This window comes from Phocoena phocoena, chromosome 20, assembly GCF_963924675.1.
Source record: "Phocoena phocoena chromosome 20, mPhoPho1.1, whole genome shotgun sequence".
In the NCBI taxonomy this organism is placed as follows: domain Eukaryota; kingdom Metazoa; phylum Chordata; class Mammalia; order Artiodactyla; family Phocoenidae; genus Phocoena; species Phocoena phocoena.
In genome coordinates, this window is record NC_089238.1 from 43,970,386 (window position 1) to 43,995,901 (window position 25,516).

Genomic DNA, 25,516 nt, shown 5'->3' on the forward strand with positions numbered 1-25,516 from the left:
TAAGCCAGTGGTGGGTAAAGAATGGAATGACTTCAAAGGGAGGTGTATGATTCTGATATAAACTTTTTCCCCTTTCTCTACAAATCTAGCTTCTCGCCACGGATGCCTGGCGTGCCCACAGATGTTTGTTTTCTAGACCTCTTCACATTGATGAAATCATATCGCTGATACCCTGTGACTCTTCAGAATATGAATGACTGTAGAAACCTCCCGCCACGGTCTGGCAGGTGCACAGGCACCGAGAGGCCTTATGAGGGGTCAAAGATTGGGTCTAGTCTAGTTCAATGCCAGTTCGCAGCGTGGTAGGAGCTAGGCAAGAAGCAAACCTGTGGCTCCTTCTTTGCGTTTGCAAGTGTAAAAGACTTGCATGCGATTTCAGGTAATCAGATGGAGTTATTTCCTCAACGGGATTGGCTTTTCAATGAGAAAAGCTCAAATGGGGCATTGAGAACCCATCTGGAAATACCTAGTTTCTGCACATCTAGAGCAAGTTGTGGTCTCACGCCAACGAGTGGGGAAGGAAAGCCCCCGCCGCTTACCCAGACCTCGCATGTCCGTAGTGCGGTCGGCCTCTCAGGGGTCACTGGGAGGGGAGGCGGGACACTCATTGGCTGCCTGTGTTTTGTGGTTGGTACTTCTTTGCAGTAGGAGGCAAGAGTCCTTCATCTTCTGTCTACTTTTAATCCTTGACATTTGGTTTTTCTTCTCTTTCAGAAGAAGCCATTGAAGATGTTGAAGGGCCCGGTGAAGCGGCTGCTGACCCCGAGGAGCTTGCTAAAGACCAGGAGAGTGGAGGCGAGAAGGACCAGAGCAAGTGGATAGGTAGGCTGTGTGGCTGCCCTCCGGCCCCCGGCGTTTCTCCCCTGGCGGAGTGAGGCCAACAGGTCAGGGGGCCGCAGCATCCTTAATCTACCCAGAACGGCTAGGCTGCTTCTGTGTCGGTGGGAGATGGACTTCATTTTCGCTTTTTTTCATTAGTCACCTTCCTTCTCCTATTATGTTATATTAAGGAATTTTTTAAGTTGTTTGAAATGGCCCCCAAACCAGCTTGTTTATCGAGCGAGCATCCAGGTGTTTGGCCCTGTCCTAGAGGCTGCTGGTGTTGAGGTCACATTTCTTTAGCACCTCCTCCCCGTTGTTGTTTTGCCCTTGATGCGATTCTTCCTCCATGGAAGGTCCAGGGCCCTGTCCCACCTGCTCCCAAGCCCCATGGAGGGGTCTGCTGTGTGGAACTGGATCAGTGTCACCCCTGAATCTCTAAGGAGTCAGCAGTGCAGGGTGGGCTTCATCCTGCATTTGGGGGCCTGGGCAGCTCTGCGTGTTCATGGTGTCCTACCTTGGCCTCAAAGCGGAGGCAGGCGGCACAGCCAGGCAGGAGGATGTCTTACCAAAAGCAGGAGAAATTGAAGAAGTCAGGAAAGGAAGTGCTATTTCTGGAAAAGCTGGTGTTGAGAGAAGGGGCGAATGACCTTCTCACAAGATGATAGGATTTCTGTATCAAGGGAAGGAATTGCTGAGACTGAGAAGAAAAGCTTAGGTCTTTTTTGAGGAGGAGCAAAGTCTTTTTTTCTAACATCTTTATTGGAGAATAATTGCTTTACGATGTTGTGTTAGTTTCTGCTGTATAACAAAGTGAATCAGTTATACGTATACATATGTTCCCACATCCCCTCCCTCTTGTGTCTCCCTCCCTCCCACCCTCCCTATCCCACCCCTCTAGGTGGTCACAAAGCACCGAGCTGATCTCCCTGTGCTATGTGGCTGCTTCCCACTAGCTATCTATTTTACGTTTGGTAGTGTATATATGTCAGTGCTAGCAGGGCCATTTCTGAGAAGACTTACTGGGACAGAGAAGTCTCCCAGAAACCACGACTATAATTAGAGGAAATGATATGACAAGCAACAGAATTTATTTTATTTGGTCAACCGAATTCTTACTGCCTTCCATTATTAATATTGTAATACTTTGTTGTTGTTGTTTTTTGAGGAAATATTTCCTTTCTGGAGTCCATACTGGTTGGACCTTTGTTACTTTTCCAGGCATGACTGTTCTTAAATCATGTTCACTGTTGGCCTTTACTATTTAAACAAGATACAGAATCTTGGAGAGAGGCTAGGGGAGAGCAATGAAAATGACTGAAGGCTGAGAAATGCTGCCTCTGAGAAGACACTGAAAGAAATTGGGGCTGTTCAGCCTAGAAAAGAGAAATTTGAGTGTAACAGCTTCTAAGTATTGGTAGGGATCCGGCCCCGCAGGTGATGTGTCGCTGTCCTGCATTTCCTGGGCATCCTGGTAGCTGAGTGACTGGCGGGCACACTGGACGAATTTTACCATCTGTGCTGCTCATGGCCCCCTTTTGAACTGGGCTCTGTGGTGTCCAGAGGCCTTTGCTTGAGCTACTACTGAGGGCCACGGTGAGCTAGCTCCCTAGGAAGATCTGGAAGGTGAGACCAGTGAGTAGGGGATGGAGGTCCGCGCTCGAAGGCCGTTCAGTGTGTGGGGAGGATTGTCCTGTGTTGCTTCGCATGGATCAGGATCCCAGACTTCGCTGTAATATTAAGATGGCGAGATCTAAACAGACTTTGCAGGCAGCAGTGTTTAAATACACATCTGCCTGGAGGAAGTGAGCTGGGGAAGAGGATTTCACAGACACGGTTTGAAGACTGAGTCACCTTCCAGGCCAATCCGTCCTTTGTTTTCACAATTTGGGTGCCTGGTTTCTTTTTCTTTTCTTTTATTTTATTTTATTTATTTATATTTTGGCTGCTTTGGGTCTTCGTTGCTGCACGCGGGCTTTCTCTAGTTGTGGCGAGCGGGGTCTGCGCTTCGTTGTGGTGCACGGGCTTCTCATTGCAGTGGCTTTTCTCGTTGCGGAGCACGGGCTCTAGGCATGCGGGCTTCAGTCGTTGTGGCACACGGGTTCAGTAGTTGTGACACACGGGCTTAGTTGCTCCGTGGCATGTGGGATCTTCCCGGACCAGGGCTCGAACCCGTGTTCCCTGCACTGGCAGGCGGATTCTTAACCACTGTGCCACCAGGGAAGCCCACAGGTGCCTGGTTTCTAATCCTGCCTCTGCTATATGTACTAGCTCTGAGACCTCACTGCAGGTACCTTTCCGTGCCTCAGTTTTCTCCCGTGAGATGGGAATTAAGAACAGCCCCCACTTCCGTGGCATTGCTGTGAGGGTTATTTGAATATGGGAAGCTTGGAACAGTGCCTGGCATATAGTAACTCTGTATCAGGAGGGATTTTTTGGTTTGGTTTTCAGTGTAGTTGAATAAAATGAGGAAACCTAGTGGCAGTTTCTCTTCGGGTCCTCCCATTTGAATGTAAAACTGTTGCCAGGCAGTGTTTTTGAGCAGCTGAGGGGACCAACATAGAAGGATTTCATGGGATTGTGCAGGTGGCACGTGGCGCGTGTCCTGCATTCTGTGTGCTGAGGACACGGAGAGAACAACAAGAAGTAGCAGCCGTCTGCGGAGCTCTTACTGTGTGCCAGGCTCTGTGCCGGGCACTTGGTATGTGTTACTCTAATCCTTACACCAGGTTACAGCAAGCTTTGTTGGGGGTGGTTCAATTAAATCTCTTTCAAAGTGTTTATAATTCAGTGGGAATGTGTCCTCACAGCACTGGCAGACATGCCGGGCAGTCAGGAGACTACATGAAGACTTAAAGTGAGCACCCCAAAAATCCAGTGTCTTTAATAAGGCTCCACGTTCTCATTCAGTCATTCAAGGAACATACTTAATCTTTATCTGTATGAGAGAGAGGGGGGGAGTGAATAACTCAGAGATGCATCTTGCCAGTTCACAGTAGCAAAGGGCGAGGGGAAAATTCTTCCCTGACTTCTGCTAGCGATCCTCTTTTGACCTGAAGCATAATTTTGTCTATATTGTCTGAGTGTGTAATGACAGCCTTTATTAAGGTACTTGGGCCGATTTGATCTTGGAATCGATTTAGGTGCCAGCAACCTCTCCTGAGCTTTCTTTGGGATCCTTAGTATTTTATAAAACATGTCTGCGTTTGTTCCATTCACTCCCTAAATTGAGCTGTTCCTATCTGATTAAACGTGTTGGGGAGTGCTTCCTCCCGGCAAATAAATAAATAGTGATTTCACAATTTGTTCTGTTGATTAGTGGCTGCTCAGGATGCAGATTAATAATATTTCAAATGGACCTGGATAATTGGCATTTTCTCAGCTATTGATTATATACTTTGGGGTTTGGTGCAAGAATGGATAAGCTTTACTAAAATATTTTTTGTTATTTATTTTTACATTGGAATGGGATTCCTGGTTTCCATTTATTTATTTATTTATTTATTTACTCATTCATTCATTCATTCATTCCTAACATTTATTTTATTCTTTTTTTAAACATCTTTATTGGAGTATAATTGCTTTACAATGATGTGTTAGTTCCTGCTGTATAACAAAGTGAATCAGCTATACATATACATATATCCCCATATCTCCTCCCTCTTGAACCTCCCCCCCACCCTCCCTATCCCACCCCTCTAGGTGGTCACAAAGCACCGAGCTGATCTCCCTGTGCTATGCAGCTGCTTCCCACTAGCTATCTATTTTACATTTGGTAATGTATATATGTCAATGCTCTCTCTCACTTCCTCCCAGCTTACCCTTCCCCCTCCCCGTGTCCTCAAGTCCATTCTGCACGTCTGCATCTTTATTCCTGTCCTGCCCCTCGGTTCATCAGAACCATTTTTTTTTTAGATTCCATATATATGTGTTAGCATACGGTATTTGTTCTTCTCTTTGTGACTTCCTTCACTCAGTATGGCAGACTCTAGGTCCATCCACCTCACTACAAATAACTCAATTTCATTTCTTTTTATGGCTGAGTAATATTCCATTGTATATATGTGCCACATCTTCTTTATCCATTCATCTGTCGATGGAAACGTAGGTTGCTTCCATGTCCTGGCTATTGTAAATAGAGCTGCAGTGAACATTGTGGTATATGACTCTTTTTGAATTATGGTTTTCTCAGGGTATATGCCCAGTAGTGGGATTCCTGGGTCATATGGTAGTTCTATTTGTAGTCTTTTAAGGAACCTTCGTACCACTCTCCATAGTGGCTGTATCAATTTACATTCCCACCAACAGTGTAGGAGAGTTCGTTTTCTCCACACCCTCTCCAGCATTTCTTGTTTGTAGATTTTTTTGATGATGGCCATTCTGACCGGTGTGAGATGATATCTCATTGTAGTTTTGATTTGCATTTGTCTAATGATTAATGACGTTGAGCATTCTTTCATGTGTTTGGTGGCAATCTGTATATCTTCTTTGGAGAAATGTCTATTTAGGTCTTCTGCCCATTTTTTGGATTGGGTTGTTTGTTATTTTGATATTGAGCTACATGAGCTGCTTGTAAATTTTGGACATTAATCCTTTGTCAGTTGCTTCATTTGCAAATATTTTCTCCCATTCTGAGGGTTGTCTTTTCGTCTTGTTTATGGTTTCCTTTGCTGTGCAAAAGCTTTTAAGTTTCATTAGGTTCCATTTGTTTATTTTTATTTCCATTTCTCTAGGAGGTGGGTTACAAAGGATCTTGCTGTCATTTATGTCACAGAGTGTTCTGCCTATGTTTTCCTCTAAGAGTTTTATAGTGTCTGGCCTTACATTTAGGTCTTTAATCCATTTTGAGTTTATTTTTGTGTATGGTGTTAGGGAGTGTTCTAATTTCATTCTTTTACATATAGCTGTCCATCCATGCACCACTTATTGAAGAGGCTATCTTTTCTCCATTGTATACTCTTGCCTCCTTTATCAAAGATAAGGTGACCATATGTGCATGGGTTTATCTCTGGGCTTTCTATCCTGTTCCATTGACCTATATTTCTGTTTTTGTGCCAGTACCATACTGTCTTGATGACTGTAGCTTTGTAGTATAGTCTGAAGTCAGGGAGCCTGACTCCTTCAGCTCCGTTTTTCTTTCTCAAGATTGCTTTGGCTATTCGAGGTCTTTTGTGTTTCCATACAAATTGTGAAATTCTTTTGTTCTAGTTCTGTGAAAAATGCCATTGGTAGTTTGATAGGGATTGCATTGAATCTGTAGATTGCTTTGGGTAGTAGAGTCATTTTCACAGTGTTGATTCTTCCAGTCCAAGAACATGGTATATCTCTCCATCTGTTTGTATCATCTTTAATTTCTTTCATCAGTGTCTTATAGTTTTCTGCATACAGGTCTTTTGTTTCCTTAGGTAGGTTTATTCCTAGGTATTTTATTCTTTTTGTTGAAATGGTAAATTGGGAGTGTTTCCTTAATTTCTCTTTCAGATTTTTCATCATTAGTGTATAGGAATGCAAGAGATCTCTGCATTAATTTTGTATCCTGCTACTCTACCAAATTCACCGATTAGCTCTAGTCGTTTTCTGGTAGCATCTTTAGGATTCTCCATGTTTAGTATCATGGCATCTCAAACAGTGACAGTGTGTTACCTCTTCTTTTCCGATTTGGATTCCTTTAATTTCTTTTTCTTCTCTCATTGCTGTGGCTAAAACTTCCAAAACTATGTTGAATAATAGTGGTGAGGGTGGGCAACCTTGTGTTGTTCCTGATCTTAGAGGAAATGGTTCCAGTTTTTCATCATTGAGAACGACGTTGGCTGTGGGTTTGTCATATATGGCCTTTATTGTGTTGAGGTAGGTTCCCTCTGTGCCTACTTTCTGGAGAGTTTTTATCATAAATGGGTGTTGAATTTTGTCGAAAGCTTTCTCTGCATCTGTTGAGATGACCATATGGTTTTTCTCCTTCATTTTGTTAATATGGTGTATCACGTTGATTGATTTGTGTATATTGAAGAATCCTTGCATTCCTGGGATAAACCCCACTTGATCATGGTGTATGATCCTGTGAATGTGCTGTTGGATTCTGTTTGCTAGTATTTTGTTGAGGAGTTTTGTATCTATGTTCATCAGAGATATTGGCCTGTAGTTTTCTATTTTTGTGACATCTTTGTCTGGTTTTGGTGTCAGGGTGATGGTGGCCTCGTTGAATGAGTTTGGGAGTGTACCTCCGTCTGCTATATTTTGGAAGAGTTTGAGAAGGATAGGTGTTAGCTCTTCTCTAAATGTTTGATAGAATTCACCTGTGAAGCCATCTGGTCCTGGGCTTTTGTTTGTTGGAAGATTTTTTTTTTTTTTTTTTTTTTGTGGTACGCGGGCCTCTCACTGTTGTGGCCTCTCCCGTTGCGGAGCACAGGCTCCGGACACGCAGGCTCAGCGGCCATGGCTCACGGGCCCAGCAGCTCCGCGGCACGTGGGATCTTCCCGGACCGGGGCACGAACCCGCATCCCCTGCATCGGCAGGCGGACTCTCAACCACTGCGCCATCAGGGAATCCCTTGTTGGAAGATTTTTAATCACAATTTCAATTTCAGTGCTTGTGATTGGTCTGTTTATATTTTCTATTTCTTCCTGGTTCAGTCTCAGAAAGTTGTGCTTTTCTAAGAATTTGTCCATTTCTTCCAGGTTGTCCATTTTATTGGCATATAGTTGCTTGTAGTAATCTCTCATGATCCTTTGTATTTCTGCAGTGTCAGTTGTTACTTCTCCTTTCTCATTTCTAATTCTATTGATTTGAGTCTTCTCCCTTTTTTTCTTGATGAGTCTGGCTAATGGTATATCCATTTTGTTTATCTTCTCAAAGAACCAGCTTTTAGTTTTATTGATCTTTGCTATTGTTTTCTTTGTTTCTATTTCATTTATTTCTGATCTGATCTTTTTTTTTTTTTTTTTTTTTTTTTTTGCGGTACGCGGGCCTCTCAATGTTGTGGCCTCTCCCGTTGCAGAGCACAGGCTCTGGACGCTCAGGCTCAGTGGCCATGGCTCTGGACACTCAGGCTCAGCGGCCATGGCTCACGGGCCTAGCTGCTCCGCGGCATGTGGGATCTTCCCGGACCGGGGCACGAACCCGTGTCCCCTGCATCAGCAGGCGGACTCTCAACTGCTGCGCCACCAGGGAAGCCCTGATCTGATCTTTATGATTTCTTTTGTTCTGCTAACCTTGGGTTTTATTTTGTTCTTCTTTCTCTAATTGCTTTAGGTGTAAGGTTAGGTTGTTTATTTGAGATGTTTCTTGTTTCTTGAGGTAGGATTGTATTGCTATAACCTTCCCTCTTAGAACTGCTTTTGCTGCATCCCATAGGTTTTGGGTTGTTGTGTTTTCATTGTCATTTGTTTCTAGGTATATTTTGATTTCCTCTTTGATTTCTTCAGTGATCTCTTGGTTATTTAGTACTGTATTGTTTAGCCTCCATGTGTTTGTATTTTTTACAGTAATTGCTATCTAGTCTTATAGCGTTGTGGTTGGAAAAGATACTTGATACGATTTCAATTTTCTTAAATTTACCAAGGCTTGATTTGTGACCCAAGATATGGTCTATCCTGGAGAATGTTCCATGAGCACTTGAGAAGAAAGTGTATTCTGTTGTTTTTGGATAGAATGTCCTATAAATATCAATTAAGTTCATCTTGTCTAATGTGTCACTTAAAGCTTGTGTTTCCTTATTTATTTTCATTTTGGATGATCTGTCCATTGGTGAAAGTGGGGTGTTAAAGTCCCCTACTATGATTGTATTACTGTCCATTTCCCCTTTTAGGGCTGTTAGCATTTGCCTTATGTATTGAGGTGCTCCTATGTTGAGTGCATAAATATTTACCATTGTTATAACTTGTTCTTGTAGTGACCCCTTGATCATTATGTAGTGTCCTTCTTTGTCTCTTGTAATAGTCTTTATTTCAAAGTCTGCTTTGTCTGATACGAAAACTGCTACTCCAGCTTTCTTCTTATTTCCACATGCATGGTATGTATTTTTACATCCCCTCACTTTCAGTCTGTATGTGTCCCTAGGTCTGAAGTGGGTCTCTTGTAGACAGCATGTATACAAGTCTTGTTTTTGTATCCATTCAGCCAGTCTATGTCTTTGGGTTGGAGCATTGTAATCCATTTACATCTAAGGTTATTATCGATATGTATGTTCCTATTACCATTTTCTTAATTGTTTTGGGTTTGTTATTGTAGGTCCTTTCCTTCTCTTGTGTTTCCTGCCTAGAGAAGTTCCTTTAGGATTTGATATAAAGCTGGTTTGCTGGTGCTGAATTCTCTTAGCTTTTGCTTGTCTGTAAAGTTTTTCATTTCTCCGTTGAATCTGAATGAGATCTGTGCTGGATAGAGTAATCTTGGTTGTAGGTTTTTCCCTTTCATCACTTTAAATATGTCCTGCCACTCCCTTCTGGTTTGCTGAATTTCTGATGAAAGATCAGCTGTTAACTTTATGGGGATTCCCTTGTATGTTACTTGCTGCTTTTCCCTTGCTGCTTTTAATATTTTTTCTTAGTATTTAGTTTTTGACAGTTTGTTTAATATGTGTCTTGGTGTGTTTCTCTTTGGGTTTATCCTGTATGGGACTCTCTGGACTTGACTATTTCCTTTCCCATGTTAGGGAAGTTTTCAGCTATAATGTCTTCAAATACTTTCTCAGTCCCTTTCTTTTTCTCTTCTTTTTCTGGGACCCCTGTAATTTGAATGTTGGTGCATGTAATGCTGTCCCAGAGGCGCAGAGACTGTCCTCAGTTCTTTTCATTCTTTTTTCTTTATTCTGCTCCCTGGCAGTTATTTCTACCACTTTATCTTCCGGCTCACTTTTCCCTTCTTCTGCGTCAGTTATTCTGCTATTGATTCCTTCTAGAGTATTTTTAATTTCAGTTATTGTGTTGTTCTTCACTGTTTGCTGTTTAGTTCTTCTAGATCCTTGTTAAATATTTCTTGTATTTTCTCCATTTTGTCCAAGATTTTGGATCATCTTTACTCTCATTACTCTGAATTCTTTTTCAGGTAGTTTGTCTATTTCATTTTCATTTATTTGGTCTTGTAGGTTTTTATCTTGCTCCTTTGTAACATAATTTTTTGTCATTTTATTTACTTTTTGATGGGTGGGGCTGTATTCCTGTTTAGTGGTTCTTTGGCCTCAGGCATCTGGCACTGGAGTTTGTAGGCAGTTAGGTAGAGCTGGGTCTCGGTGCTGAGATGAGGACCTCTGGGAGCACTCACTCCGATTAATATTCCCTGGGGTCTGAGGTTCTCCGTTAGTCTAGCGGTTTAGACTCGGAGCTCCCACCACAGGAGCTCGGGCCTGACCTCCAGCCTGGGAACCAAGATCCCGCAAGCTGGTCACTGGGGATTCCTCCTGTCCCCTTAGGTGTCCGTGGTCCCCCACTGGTGCCTGGTAGGTGCCCTAGTTATCCTGATTTCCTTTGTTACGTCTGTTGGCAGTGGACCCTCTTTGGGCTCCTTTTATTTAGGAGTCAGGTCCTTTACCTCGAGCGGCAGCAAGGCCAGCAGGATAGTGATTTGATGCAGAGAGCATCAATCCCATGGTCGGTGGTCCGGTCCCTGCCACATGCGGGGCAGCGGGCAGAGTTCCACTGGTCACAAGTTCCTTGAGATGACCGGCCTTGCCTTCAGGGAGCGTACACCTCTACTGGGTGTTTCAGGAGCACCCATGGTCATCACACAGTGTTACTGTAGGTCAGTGCTGTGCTGATAGAAATGTTCTGCACCTGCACTGCTCAGTACAGCAGCCACTAGCCGCACGGGGCTATTCAGCACTTGACGTGTAGCTAGCATCACTGAGGAGCTCGATTTGAAATTTTACTTAATTTCAGTGAATTTAAAGTCCAGTAGCCTGTGGCTAGCAGCCACCATATTGGCCAGTGCAGCTAGAGATACTCAGCAGGAGCAAAACCAACTTGGAAAGAACGTGTCTGCAGCTCTCATTGTACTTTCCAGTTATTATTCCGGCTACATCGAGCTGTAACTGCGTGCCAGATTACACCTGTCCTGCCCAGCCAACGTGCCATGAATGCTCACAGATACCGATCTCCATAGCCCGTGGGCTGGCCTGCGGAGGCCAGGGGCTGCTCCAGCCAGGGGCAAGTGCAGCTTCATCTGTTGGTACTAATTAGCTGTGGTTTTCTGTGTGTGCTGCCATATGAAGAAGAGTTGGGCAGCACTGCTTTATATACGACTATTTCACTTGATTCTCACCCCCGGTGCCATGAGATAGATACCGGAAGGAACCACCCCCTTGCCCCCCCTCCCGCCATTTTGTAGATAAGTGAATGGAGCCTGGGAGAGCTCGAGCAAGTTGCCAAAAGGCATACGAGCAGGTTCGGCTTTGCGTACTGGCTCTTCCACGTGCTCTTAGGACAGAGCCCAAGCTCTTAGGAGTTCATTATACATCTCTCCAAGAACGGACTTTTTCAGTCTAATCATTTGATCCCATTTTCACCCCCATTCTGAGTGTAGAGAACAGCACCCTCCTAAAGTTGTGCAGTGGAAAACAGTAACACGACTGCCACCTGTATGTTCGAAACGAGTGGGACTGTCAGCCACGAACATGACTCGTAGTAAGGCAGTGTCATGCTCAGTCTGAAAGCAGGTTGGTGAAGTGGAAAGAACTCTCTATATTTGGAATCAGGAAGCCCACCAGTTAGCCAATGACCTTGGCCCCTGGGAGCCTTGGAACACAGACAAGTGACCCCCACCAGCCGCAGCCTGGGTTCCATGACGGGACGTGGTGGCACATGGACGAGTCCTTAGTAGACACCTCGGGTCACGTCGACTCAAGGCAACTGTAAAGTGCTCCTGTGGGCCACCAGAGGGTGTGGAAAGGGTCTTTGATTCAAAGCCTCTTTCTTAATGCACAGCCATTTCCACCATCCAACTTTGCGGTTTTCTCTTTTAAAATGTGAAAGCGATCGCTTGTTCTCGTTTAGCAGTGTGGATTTGAAAGTGTGTGTTGTAGATTGAAGAGCCCCCAGTGTCAGCAACTGAACAATAATTAATGCAGTGATTATCCAATCAATCATTAATTGCTATAAATTAAGTGATATACAATTAATGTAATGCTTTATCACCAATAATTAGGGGAAAAAATTGAACCCTTGGCAAATAATCATAGCAAGATGGTTATGTAAATCCTGTAGCTGCCATGGTTTCTAGCCACGGAGCACTAGGCTGGGTCTAGTTAAGCTAATTTGAGACAAGATGACCTGGGGGATATTGGGATTTTAAAAAACAAACAAAGATGGGGCAACGCTCCAACTTAAAATGACAACATAATGCTTCAGAAACCCCTAACTGACGTCCATGTTTGTATTTTTGTAAAATTTTGGTTTGGAATTGTAGTTTGAGCACTGCTTTTCAAGGGGAATAGCTTGAAGGGATTTTACTTTATTAATTTTTTAAAATCCATGATGCTCACCTAACACACAGCAGTTAGTGCGGCGGAGCATGCCTGATCCGAATCTGTGGAAGACTGCTGTTAAAGGACGTCTTAATGGGCCGGCAAGGTCTGGGCAACTGTTAGGGAAAAGTGTGTTTATGGAATATGGTGCTGGCAGGCATGATTTCAATCGGGTTTGACATGTTTAACATAAATGTATAGTGTATGGCTCTTGCTGCGTATGAATAATTCCTGCAGACCCACCGCCTTTCTAATTACTGAGGTTGAAAAAAAGCAGGTCAGGAACATCCTGGTGGAAATCTATTACCAGCCCCTCCCCCTCTTCTCCCTGTTGTTTACAGCTTTGTATAAATAGCGATGCCATTGTATGGGGAACTGAGTGCCTGAAATGTAATCCGTGTTGGAGAAAGGAAAGGAGCTGAAACAATACTTTTTTGAAAGGACTGAGTCCATAAAGACAAGACAAGGCATGTGCTGAGAGGAAGCACTCTGCACTATGAGAAGGCAGAAGCCCGGGGCTCAGGGCCCAGTCCTGCCACTGAGATAAGCCACGCGAACTTGGTCTCTGGACCTCAGTTTCACAATCTGTCAAGTGGCAGGTTTGGACTAAATGTGTTCTTGCAGTTCTGGAACTTCTTAAAAATATGATTGGAGGAGGGACAGTTGTACAGTAGTGTAGAATCTTGGAAAACATTAATTTCTGAGGCCAGAATGCTCATAGCTTGCGAGGATGTTCCTGGTCTCTGGCTGGTGGAGAGAGCGTGGGCCAGGAGCCTGGACAGAGTTCCCGTGGGCCCCCTAGCCTTCTTCCGTGAAGGTTAGATAGTACCACACGGCCTTTCTTGCTGGGGCATCAGAACACCGAAGCTCTCACCTGGTCCACTGTCACTGGGCCCCATCTCACTGAGCTGTCAGAACCCGGTGATGAGGACATCAATCTTTGGAGACTCATGAGGGCGTCTCTGAGTGGCTCTCCATGTCCCAGCCCCGTTGTTTGCTGGAAACCAGGCCATTCACTGCCTCTACGAAAATCATTTTGGCCTAATTCTGTGTCCTTTCGGACTTGGTTCCATCTCTCCACCTCACCCAAAGGTAGATTTGTCTTTGCAGTAGGGTATGTGTGAGGGAATGCTGGTAGCCTGGCCTGCATGGCCCCTCTGTGGTTCCCGTTCTTGCCAGCGGAATGCATTTTTGGTTTTACGTTTTCACACACAGATGGGAAGTGTGTGGCTAAGTCGGCTTTTCCAGAGTCCACTTGTTCCCTTCCCCCACTTCCACTCCCCACGCTCTTTTGGTTCCAGGCCACTTTCAGTATAACTTGGCTGCTTAAGTCACTGCAGGCGGAATTCTGTCTCACAATTGAAAACAAACCATCTGAACTATTTTTATGTTGAGAAGCAAAAATAGATACAGGGTATGGCGTGTATCTGGACTTGCCCGAATTCCAGTAATTCAGCCATCTTGGCCTTGAGAATTTATATTTAAGTCATAAGAGACATAGGCACCACATCAGTTGAGCAAATATTTTTTGTGCAGATATCTAATGCAGATACGGGTTATACAAAAAAAAAGTAATTGGAACTCACTTTCTAGAAAGGATGCTATATGCAATCATATAACTATGGTAACAGTGGAATGAGAATTATCATCCAGGTATAGATAGAGAGCAGTGAAAATGTAGATTAAGGAGCAAATTAGTTTTCATCGCTGTAGAAAATAACTTACAGATTTGCATATTATTCTTGCTACACGGCCATGTTAATCTTCTTGCTTTGTTTCAGTTTTAGCTTTTGTGCTGTTGGGGGAAGCACCTCTGTTATCAGAATCATGATCGTGGGTCTAAAACAATACTATGGTGCCGTTCTGGGGGTGGGGGGCTGTCAGAGCACTTTTGTTAGGCTCTCACATTCTTCCTGGGTCCAACATTATCTTTCTCTAGCAGCTAGAGAACTAAAACTCATGGAACGCCTAGGTGTCAGATTTGTGATCAAAGTGCAATTTGCCCTCTGGGTCAGGGATATATCTCTGCCCCCCCCACCCTGCCCCACCCCGATTATAAAGCTGAAGAACACATGACCTAGTAGCTTTCTCTTACTATACAAAGATTGGAGAAGACTTGAAGATCCTGTTTCTCCAGTTGTCAAACAGAATTGTCACCTCTTTATGGTCAGGACCATGTGGCATTCATACATTTTTGTTTTTGTTTTTTTAAAAGACTGGTTTTTTTTTAGAGCTGTTTTAGGTTTACAACGAACTTGAGAGGGAGGCACAGGGATTTCCCCTATACCCTCTGCCCTGCTCCCCAGCCCCCGACACGCATAGCTCCCCCATGATCAACATCACCTACCAGGATGGTACTTTTTTTTTTTTAACCAATGATGAACCTACATTGATCCATCATAATCATCCAGAGTCCAAAGTTTACCTCACGATTCACTCCTGATGTGCATTCTGTGGGCTTGGGCATGTGTATAATGACATAGAACCATCACTATAATGTCATACAGAGGATTTTTATTTCCCTAAAAATCTCCTGTGCTCTGCCTCTGCATCTCTCCCCAACCCCATGTGCATGCATTTTTGTAATCGCTAGCATCTAGCAAGTGCTTAATACTGTTTGGATGTTTCATTAGCAATCAGTTGGTAAAACAGCATAACCATAAACACTTTCAAGTGCAAGTTATTCAACTTTCTGCTCTTTAGATATTAAACCCATGGGGTGAGTAGAATGCTTCCGCGTTGATTTACAGAAAAGGCAAATTTAGGGTGTCTTTGCGTGTCCTTGAAACCAGGCCTCTCCCCTCACTCTGTGGTTACGCGGCCGCACATGCACCTGTATTATTTCCCAGAGACACTTCTAAAAATGAAACCATAGCAACAAATGTTTGAGCTCTCGCTGTGTGCTTGACCCTGGTGGGCTTCGTGTGCCTAATCTCTCTTGCTAGCCTCCCAGAAGCCCTGTGAGTAGACGCGGTCCTCCCGCTGACAGACATGGAAGCTGAAAGTCCAGTGTAGTCAACTGAAACGCTCAAGGTCACACAGCTGGGACTTGAGCCAGGTTGTGGCAGCCCTGCAAGCCATGTGCTGTGTTCCTTAGTGGGGGGAGGGGGTGCGATGCCTCTGTGTAAAGAGAACTTGGCCAGGGAAACACAGGAGTTATGGAGGAGTGGTGCCCCCGAACTGCCTCCCCCGCCCCTTCACACACATGGGCCGTCCTGGGCCTTTGCAGGCTGTGAGCAAACACAGCCTTTGGAGCGTGGTGGTGAGAGAAATGCTGACGTAAACATTACACGGTGTGGGGCTTCCCCTCTGTGCTTCCCAAACTCCAAGAGGAGACCTTTCCATTCTGCTTGGTACTTGAAACCTGCAGGGGGAAAGTGGAGAGTCATTCCCATTTTCCAGCCCTTCCGGGGACCTGAGTGACGTTTTTCTCGCCCATTACAGATTCTCACACTCCCGCTAACCTGAATGAGCGAGGAGAAATCCTCGGTGGGTCGTGGGAAGAGCTGATTTGTAAGGTTGCAGAGAAGTGAAGGGCAGGGCTCTTTGTGTCTGTCACCATGCTGGACCCAGATTGTATGTTTTTATTGTCACAAGTTCCATTTGACTCTTAAAATTTAGTTAAGTATCTTATGAAGATAGGTTTGGAATGGAAGAAAAACTGGAAGAGTGTCCTTCTAGTCTAGTCTCTGGGAGTCTGTGCTGTGTTGGGGCTCAGAGGCTCTGACTAACCTAATTAATATTGGATTTCATGGATGAGCTTCTGTTAATTAACTGCAACCTGGTCCCAGCATGACCCACATCACCTCTTGTTTTGACCTACATCTCGCACCTCTGGACTTTTTTCTGTTAATTCAAGTGTCTCTAAGGTTCTCCCTGTTCTAGCTTTTTCCAAGTCCACGGTTGTCACAATCCTGTAATGAAGCCAGAGGGCAGAGTGATAATGCAGACTCCGAGGTGCCCGCCAACCGCGCCCCATCCTCACCGGGCACTGTGACCACAGCTGCAGATGGCATCTGTGCACAGCTCAGGGGCTCTGCAGGGGAAGACAGGACACTCTGGGGAAGCTGACAAGAGGCCACAGGCAGGCAGGCTGATTTGATACCTCAAAGTGAAGAATTGGGTCTTGGCCCCTTTGGTCCCTGGCTTCTGGCACAAGCTAGGCTCAGGGTGGCAGCCCAACGTTTAGAAGTCACGAGTACTCCGACAGCTGATGTTGGTCTAAACGAAGTGGTGGCTGGTGGCTCTGTTGTGACTGGTGGTTCATTCATAAACCTGACACAGAGGGAGTAAGGTATCTTGAAACTGAATTGCGGGATGGCCTTTTGGGAGCGCAAATCAGTGTAGTTAAGCAGCCTTATGCATATTTCAACAAGGAATTAGTACAACAGATTGATGCCTCTGATGTGGGACTTAGCACTACTTTTTTCCCCGAAGCTGCAGACAAGCAGCGGCAGCCAGCACTCAGCATGGGCCCGCCGTCGCACCCTGGCCGCTCGCTGGGAAAGCACGGCCTGACCCCCCATTCCCAGAGTGCCGACTCGCGGGCACAGGGGCCGGTGTGGGTCTCTGCATTCTTCCCAGGGGCGAAGCAAAGGGCGCCTCGGGCTGGTGTGGCCTGCAGGTGCCAAGACCTGGGAAGCCAGCACCAAAAAGAGGCTTCCTCTTCCTGCAAAGTGGAAAGAGCCCAGAGGTGTTTGTCCTTTTCACAGAGGTTCTCCAGGGCACGTGGAAAGACCGAGACTTTCATAAGCAAGGCAGTCTGTCATTATTCTGGATTACACTGCGAACAGAACACGTAGAGGTTATTCCTTCTGAATTTCTGGCTTTGAAAATGTGTCTGTGTTGGTTTAGAGCAGGAAGGTTCCCTGAGGGACAGCCATATTTAATCTTTCACCTTTGGCCTGAGGGGGAAAACATCGGGCTTTGAGACCAGGCCTGGCTTTTGTCCCCGAGTGTAGATGATGAGAATAGCATTTTCAGCAAGAGTCATTTGAAAGTGGACGGCCAGATCCGCCCACGCCTGCAGGCCCCCTTATTTAATTCTAGTCCAGCCACAAGGTGGTATGGTTCCTACCAATTACAGAAAGCTTTGGCTCTGACAGCGGTTCTTAAAATGTGGTCAGACCACCGGCATCACCTGGGAACTCACTGGAAATGCAGATTCTCTGAATCAGACCTATGCTAGGAGGGTGGGGCCTGCCTTCTGTGTGTTAGCAAGCCTTCCAGGGGATTTCTGACTCACAGCTGAGTTTGAGAATGTTGGGGCTCTGACCTCTGTGACGTGCGTGAAGTTTGAGACTTACGTCTCCTTTAACCGGATGGCAAGGCCCTGAGCCCCCGCCGCGTGAGGAAGGAACTGAGCTTTCCTAAAAGACAGAAGTGTGTAGAAGAGGCACGAGTCCTGGTCTTGGCTGATGGAATCCCGGATTGCAGGAGTGGGAGAGGAGGAGACATGTGGTCATGATGAAGAGTGATCAAAAACCCAGCAATCTTTTTTTGTTCTGTTTTTTTTTTTTTTTACCAGCTTATGATTTAATGAATGGTATGATAAAAGATAACAGATGAGCAGTCAGATGAAGAGATACATAGGGCAAGGTCTCGAAGGGTCCTGAGCGCAGGAGTTTCTGTCCCCACGGAGTTAGGGTGTGCCAACCTGGACTTTTTAAAAATTTTGGGATTTTTATGGAGGCTTCATCAAGTAGGGATGATGGATCATTAACTCAGTCTCCAACCCCCTCCCCTTCCTGAAGGGTGGGAGGTGAGAATGAAGATCCCAAGCTTCTCACCACGGCTTGGTCTTTCTGGTGACCACTCAGAGTCACCTCATTGGAACAAAAGATACTCCTGTCACCCAGGAAATTTCAAGGGATTTAGGGGCTCTGTGTCAGGGAGCAGACAATGAACTCAGGCAATGAAACAAGGATTTCCTTTCCCAGGTTCAGCTACTGATTCTTCTTGGGATGACAGCCCCTGCCTCCTCCTGGGGCAGCCTTCCTGGGATCAGCTTCCAGCCTCTGGGCCCCTGTGGATGCCTCTCCTTCTCCTACTCCCTTTTCCTCAGCCTCCTCTTCAGTCTGTCTGCCCTTTCTAAGATTCTTCTTTTCGCTCCTGTCTCCTCCTCGAGCCCCATCTCCCAAATTAAGTGTCACACATAGAGGCTGGCAGACGGAATGAAGGAATGCCCAGTATCGGGAGGGTGGGGCAATCCAGAGGGCACGGGGCATCGGCTCCAGCCCATGGCTACTGCATAGGAATGAAGATCCGGTTGCCAGATTTTTCCACTTATCTGGAGGTCCTTGTCCTTCTGCTTTGTATGAAACTCCCTGTTTTATTTTATTTTATTTTATTTATTTTCGGCTACATCGGGTCTTAGTTGCGGCATGCGGGATCTTTTGTTGGGCCTGCAGGCTCCTCTCTAGTTGTAGCGCACGGGCTTAGTTTTCCTGTGGCATGTGGGATCTTAGTTCCCTGACCAGGGATCGAACTCGCATCTCCTGCATTGGAAGGTGGATTTTTTTTTTTAAAACATCTTTATTGGAGTATAATTGCTTTACAATGGTGTGTTAGTTTCTGCTTTATAACAAAGTGAATCAGCTATACGTATACATACATCCTCGTGTCTCCTCCCTCTTGCATCTCCCTCCCACCCTCCCTATACCACCCCTCTAGGTGGTCACAAAGCACCAAACGGATCTCCCTGTGCTATGTGGCTGCTTGCCACTAGCTGTCTATTTTAAATTTGGTAGTGTATATATGTCCTTGACGCTCTTTCACTTCGGTCCCAGCTTACCCTTCCCCCTCCCCGTGTCCTCAAGTCCATTCTCTACATCTGTGTCTCTATTCCTGTCCTGCCCCTAGGTTCTTCATAACCATTTTTCTTTTTTTAGATTCCATATATATGTGCTAGCATACGGTATTTGTTTTTCTCTTTGTGACTTACTTCACTCTGTATGACAGATTCTGGGTTCATCCCCCTGACTACAAATAACTCAGTTTCACTTCTTTTCATGGCTGAGTAATATTCCATTATATATATATGTGCCACATCATCTTTATCCATTCATCTGTTGATGGACACTTAGGTTGCTTCCATGTCCTGGCTATTGTAAATAGAGCTGCAGTGAACATTGTGGTACATGACTCTTTTTGAATTATGGTTTTCTCAAGGTATATGCCCAGTAGTGGGGATTGCTGGGTCATATGGTAGTTCTATTTTTAGTTTCTTAAGGAGCCTCCATACTGTTCTCCACAGTAGCTGTATCAATTTACATTCCCACCAACAGTGCAAGAGGGTTCCCTTTTCTCCATACCCTCTCCAGCATTTATTGTTTGTAGATTTTTTGATGATGGCCATTCTGACCGGTGTGAGGTGATACCTCATTGTAGGTTTGATTTGCATTTCTCTAATAATTAGTGATGTTGAGCATTCTTTCATGTGTTTGTTGGCAATCTGTGTATCTTCTTTGGAGAAATGTCTATTTAGGTCTTCTGCCCATTTTTGGATTGGGTTGTTTGCTTTTCTGATATTTAGCTGCATGAGCTGCTTATATATTTTGGAGATTAATCCTTTGTCTGTTGCTTTGTTTGCAAATATTTTCCCCCATTCTGAGGGTTGTCTTTTTGTCTTGTTTATATTTTCCTTTGCTGTGCAAAAGCTTTTAAGTTTCATTAGGTCCCATTTCTTTTTTTTTGTTTTCATTTCCATTTCTCTAGGAGATGGGTCAAAAAAGGTCTTGCTGTGATTTATGTCATAGAGTGTTCTGCCTGTATTTTCCTCTAAGAGTTTTGTAGTGTCTTGGCCTTACATTTAGGTCTTTAATCCATTTTGAGTTTTTTTGTGTGTATGGTGTTAGGGAGTGTTCTGATTTCATTCTTTTACCTGTAGCTGTCCAGTTTTCCCAGCATCACTTATTGAAGAGGCTGTCTTTTCTCCATTGTACATTCTTGCCTCATTTATCAAAAATGAGGTGACCATATGTATGTGGGTTTATCTCTGGGCTTTCTATCCTGTTCCATTGATCTGTATTTCTGTTTTTGTGCCAGTGCCATACTGTCTTGATGACTGTAGCTTTGTAGTATAGTCTGTAGTCCAGGAACCTGATTCCTCCAGCTCCGTTTTTCTTTCTCAAGATTGCTTTGGCTATTCGGGGTCTTTTGTGTTTCCATACAAATTGTGAAATTCTTTTGTTCTAGCTCTGTGAAAAATGCCATTGGTAGTTTGATAGGGATTGCATTGAATCTGTAGATTCCTTTGGGTATTATAGTCATTTTCACAGTGTTGATCCTTCCACTCCAAGAACATGGTATATCTCTCCATCTGAGAAACCCAGCAATCTTTATCTAAACCCTGGTTAAAAAGAAACACCTAGGTGAAGGGGAAACGGACCTCTCTGTACTAATCTTGCAACTTCCTGTGAATCTATATTTCCAAATAAAAAGCAAACAAATAACAACAACAGAAACAACACTGAAGAGCTTCTGGATTTTCAAAGTGCTGACCTATCTGGTTCATCTTTGAGTTGGAGGAGAAAAATAATGAGCCATTCCCCGAGCATCAGTAATACCCATCTGTAGTATAAATCAAGTTTTCTTTGAAATCCTTCATGGAAACAGGAAGACATGTCTGGTAAGTGGATGAGGCCTGTGTGTCTCGCTCTACCTACCTAGGCATGTTCTTCTCCTTTTTGAGTACTTCTCTAAAATGCTTTCAAGAGACATGCAGGAGCAGTGTAGCCTGCACTTAACTGAAACCAGGACTGTGTTTTGAATAGAAGGTTCTTACCCTCATGGGGCTGGACTCTGGGTGTGTAAGGGTGTAGAGACCCCGTTGGGTGCGCCTTTGCCGTGCACAGACTCCCCGATTCCTCTTTGATCATCTTTAAGTGCTTGGTGAGAGGCAGAGCCGTGCATGTTTAGCGACCAAGTTGGCAGCCGAGCAGACCCTTTAAAGGAACTGTTTCTCTCCGTAGGGAGGGAGAGAATTTAGCCAGCTCTCTGGCCGCTTCTGAAGTGCAGTAGCTCTGCAGGAGATGGCGAGTACGAAATCTTAGCCTCTCCTCTGGGGAGGGAATTGCAAGCAGATGCCAAGAGCAGCTCCACATTCAGTGACAGTATCACAGAGGATCACAAGTCCAGAGCACAGATTGACCCTCTGGAAACTGTGCATTTCTGCTTTCTAGAGGGGAGTGTCGGGCCTCTGAGAAGCTGAGGGGAAGGGGCTATGGAGAGGGCTCACTGCCCCTTTCATCTCATTTTCATTATGAGCTGAATGACCACTTTCCAATATGGTGAAGCTTCTGTGACTATCGTGCTGGGGTCATTATCCCAACTCAAGCACTGAGTATGGAGCTGTGTGAACGTTTTTTTTTTTCTCCTTAGTCAATGGAGATAAAAGATGGCTGTAAATTTCTGGGGCAGGTGGCAAGCTGGTTTACGGAACACAAGGCGATGAGAACCTCTGGCTTACGGAAAGTAGCATGAATTAATAATCATTTAATTGGCTCCTCCATTATGTTGCTGGTTTGGGAGATGGAAGTTTAGATGGAGGGGCTGTCAGTGGTACTTTAGCTCAGAGTCTGATGGTTGAGAAGTGGGGCTGGAGGCTGCCTTTGGCCGCTCCACAAGGATGACATGTCAGGCAGCATCCCAGGCCTTCAGTGGGCTCACCTTGGGGTCCCCAGAAGGAAGGGGGGTCAGCATCTTGGTGAACACCACTTCCGAGTGCCACTATGCCATGAAGAGAAGAAACGCAGAAGAAACTTCCCAGTAACGTGGACAGCTCAGCGCATGCCCAGGATCTCCCCAAGGGAGGACTCTGGCCAAAGGCGGGCCTGTGGCAGAGAATGTCCACCATGCCAACAGCACCAATGGTGTGTTGAGTGATGAGAAAGTCAGTTTTGCTCATGGAACTGAAACTTCCAGTACTTTTGATTGTCATGGAGGGCAAGTTGATGTCTTGGCAAATGATTAGGGAAAGCCAAAAACTGTGTACCTTAAGGTTCCATTTCTACTTCACTTCCAATTTTTCTTCAGGTTTCTTTTTCAGGAGGCAGCAACTCCCTGCCTTCCCTCGCTTCAGAGTTGTGTGACCACATCACTAGGTGAGAAATGAGGCACGTGTTGGCATTAAGTCTGCTGGCAGTACATGGTATTGCAAGTACAGCTCTCAAGTTTTCTGTCACCAAAATTTCAGTGAGTCAGATTTTAGTCTATTAGTGAGGATTGGGATTGGGTGAGAATTTGTTCTAGGAAAAGTGGTTTTATCAGGTGAAGTTAAAGAGACTGTGTTTCTACCATACTTGACCGCTTGATAAGCCCCCTAAATTATACTGTTCTTACCTATTCTTCTTTTTTTTAATTTACTTTTTATTTATTTATTTTTGGCTGCGTTGGGTCTTTGTTGCAGCACATGGGCTTTCTCTAATTGCGGCGAGCGGGGGCTACTTTTTGTTGTGGCGCGTGGGCTTCTCATGGCAGTGGCTTCTCTTGTTGCAGAGCACGGGCTGTAGGCGCACGGGCTTTAGTAGTTGTGGCACGTGGGCTCAGTAGTTGTGGCTCGCAGGCTGTAGAGTGCAGGCTCAGTAGTTGTGGCACACGGGCTTAGCTGCTCTGTGGCATGTGGGATCTTCCTGGACCAGGGATTGAACCTGTGTCCCCTGCACTGGCAGACGTATTCGTAACCACTGCGCCACCAGGGAAGCCCCCTTAACCTGTTCTTTACAGTTAGTCACCTCTTACCTGAAACCTTACTAGGCTTGTTTTAATTATTCTATATGTTTAGAACATAATAAAACCTCTTCTTGAAAATTGTAAACAAAACTTGCATGAATTCATATTGGCTCTCTTCTCTTCCCTACTCCCTCTAATTAATATGACAAGAGGGGTAAATTTTTAAGTAATTATTTTTAGAGGTTAAATACCCCCAAGCAAATATGTTAAAAACAAAGGATATCTGGAAGTTGATGTCACAGAAATGATTTTTGTTTTTCCTGAGGAAGCCATGCACTGACTACTGTGTCTTTCCCTTTGAAATGAAATTTCTTTTGCTTGGAATGTAGAGGAACAATGAAATGGAGAGTCATGAATCAGGTCTGCCTCTCAGTACTTGCATTCGTCGGATATAGTGACCAACCCATCACAGTTTAAGGTGGAATGGTGGCTTTTGGCCCAGAAAGTTGACTTCGAATTTTCTGTACTCCATAGCCAGGCCATGCCGGTCCTTTTCGTGCCTCACCAGCGAGTTCAGTGGGGCAACCTTAACTTCTAACAAGTCGAGCAAGTGTTTGTCCACTCCTTAGAAAGTTTGCGTGGCGAGGAGTCCGCAGCTAACATCCTGTCGGACTGCGCTTGGGGTTTGACCCTGCATTTCCCCGATATTGTCCCAGTATCCCTCTTGCCTCGCTTTACAGAGTATGTAATCGATGGCACTCGCATGATTCCTTGCCACGTTTTTAAACCCTTTGAAGTGCCAGGAGCCCAGCATGTTGCCTGTGGAAGATTCATTGAGATTTAACACATATTTTCATGTGGCATAGCTGCCAAAAGGAGGAAAAATTGCTTTAACCAGCAAAGTAAAAATACCACCTGATGTTTTGCACAGTATGGATCCAAATATCAACCTTTTCATGGACAGTTGAATTTAAACGCTAAACTCTTTAATTATAGTATTAAAAATAATATAACTACATGACAAACGTAGAGAATGGGGAGATGGTCCGTGATGCCAATCACCTAAATACAGCAGTCATTTTCTTCCAGTCTTTTTTCCTAATACCTATTTTTTACAAAGCTGTATCATGTTCTAATGCATATGTTATCTTATTTTTTTCTGATGAACCTTCTCAAGGATTTTCCCATATTGCTTCATAGCTATCATATGTAATGTCATCTAATACTCAGTAGAGTGGCTGTGCCATTGTCTACTTAACCGTGCCCTGTTGTAAAATATCTAGATTGTTTCCAGTTCATTTTGTCATTATTGTAAAAGCCACTACAGGTAGTTACCCTTGAAGTTGTTACCAGTATAATCCAGTGGTTCCAGGCACTGTTTAAACTATGGCTTGTCTCTGGAGCGCATCTATTTGTGTTTCACTACTGTGACGTCATAATGGCCTTAAACTGATCAGTAATTAATTTTAAAAAGTAATAATGTTTTCTAGACTGTGACATTGCTCTTGGAATTTAAGTCAGAGTTTCGAAAAGTCTTCAAAAAAGAAAACCACAGTACTTTCCCTCTTGGTATTCGTACAACGTCATTTACTTATGCCTACAATGTATGCTAGTGACAGAACTAAAGTAGGAACTGATTTTGGGACTCTGGCCCTTTTGAAGTTGTTCAGAGAGAAGAAGCTTGAGAAAACCTTAGACTGTCATTGTCAGTAGTGAACCCTCTTCCAGCCCGCTGATGGAGAACTTGCGCAACTGTTTACCCACCTACAGAAATTTTATAAAATCTCTGGTACCATGTTTTCATAGGGATTGACGTTTTAATGTCTGGGGTCAAGCTAGGAGGGGCCTGTCAGCCTCGTTAACCTAACTCTTTGGAGCAGTCCTCACATCACCCAGGGAAGCACAATGGGATTGTAGCTGGGTGTTAACAGACTCCGATATAGGCAAGGCATGGCCTTATCTTTAGAAAAGAAGCCTAGCGAGCTGCAGGTGGCTCATGTCCACTTCTAGACAGATCTGATCTAATAAAAATGCAGACTGCCCCACATAGAAGGGAGATGAGCCCCGGAGGTTTTTACACCAGTGGATGCAGTATTTCATATCACAGCAGAGCTGCTGTGTTACTCCAGAGAAAGAGGAATGAGTGAGCAAGTGACGATTTTATTTTTTAAAACACTTTAGAACAGCTCCTTAGCTTGAGCTCACAAAGGAAGCTGTAGAGTTACAGAGCAATTTGAGAGTATGAAAAACAAAACAAAGGTAATAGAAGTCCCCCTCTCCATGCAGGGGGGAAGAATCGTGGCTTCTGAAACGAGAATTCTCACCTCTGCAACCTCGTCACCATTCATCATGCGTTCAGCCTTGAAGGACGAGGGTGGACTCCGGTCCTGTGAGGACGCTAATGCTGCACTGGGTTACACTGGGTTTGCTTTGCAGGGAGTGGATGAGTCGGGCGGTCTCAGCCTCCGCGCTTGTTCATCCACACTGCTGAGCAACTGCACGGTTGAAAATCATTCTGAAGAGGGTGGGTAGCAGGCAGGTTGAGGGCATTGACAAGGCAGTGTCACGGTCCT

General features: G+C 44.8%; 1 protein-coding gene across 1 annotated transcript in view; it reads left to right on the plus strand.

Moving 5' to 3' along the window:
* The window catches only part of ZFHX3 (zinc finger homeobox 3), a 165,478-nt gene that overhangs the window by 114,949 nt on the left and 25,013 nt on the right, over positions 1–25,516 (plus strand). Inside the window, exon 4 of the mRNA XM_065898718.1 lies at positions 715–795. Within this exon, the coding sequence (XP_065754790.1) occupies positions 715–795 (81 nt within the window). The remainder of the gene's footprint in view (positions 1–714; positions 796–25,516) is intronic.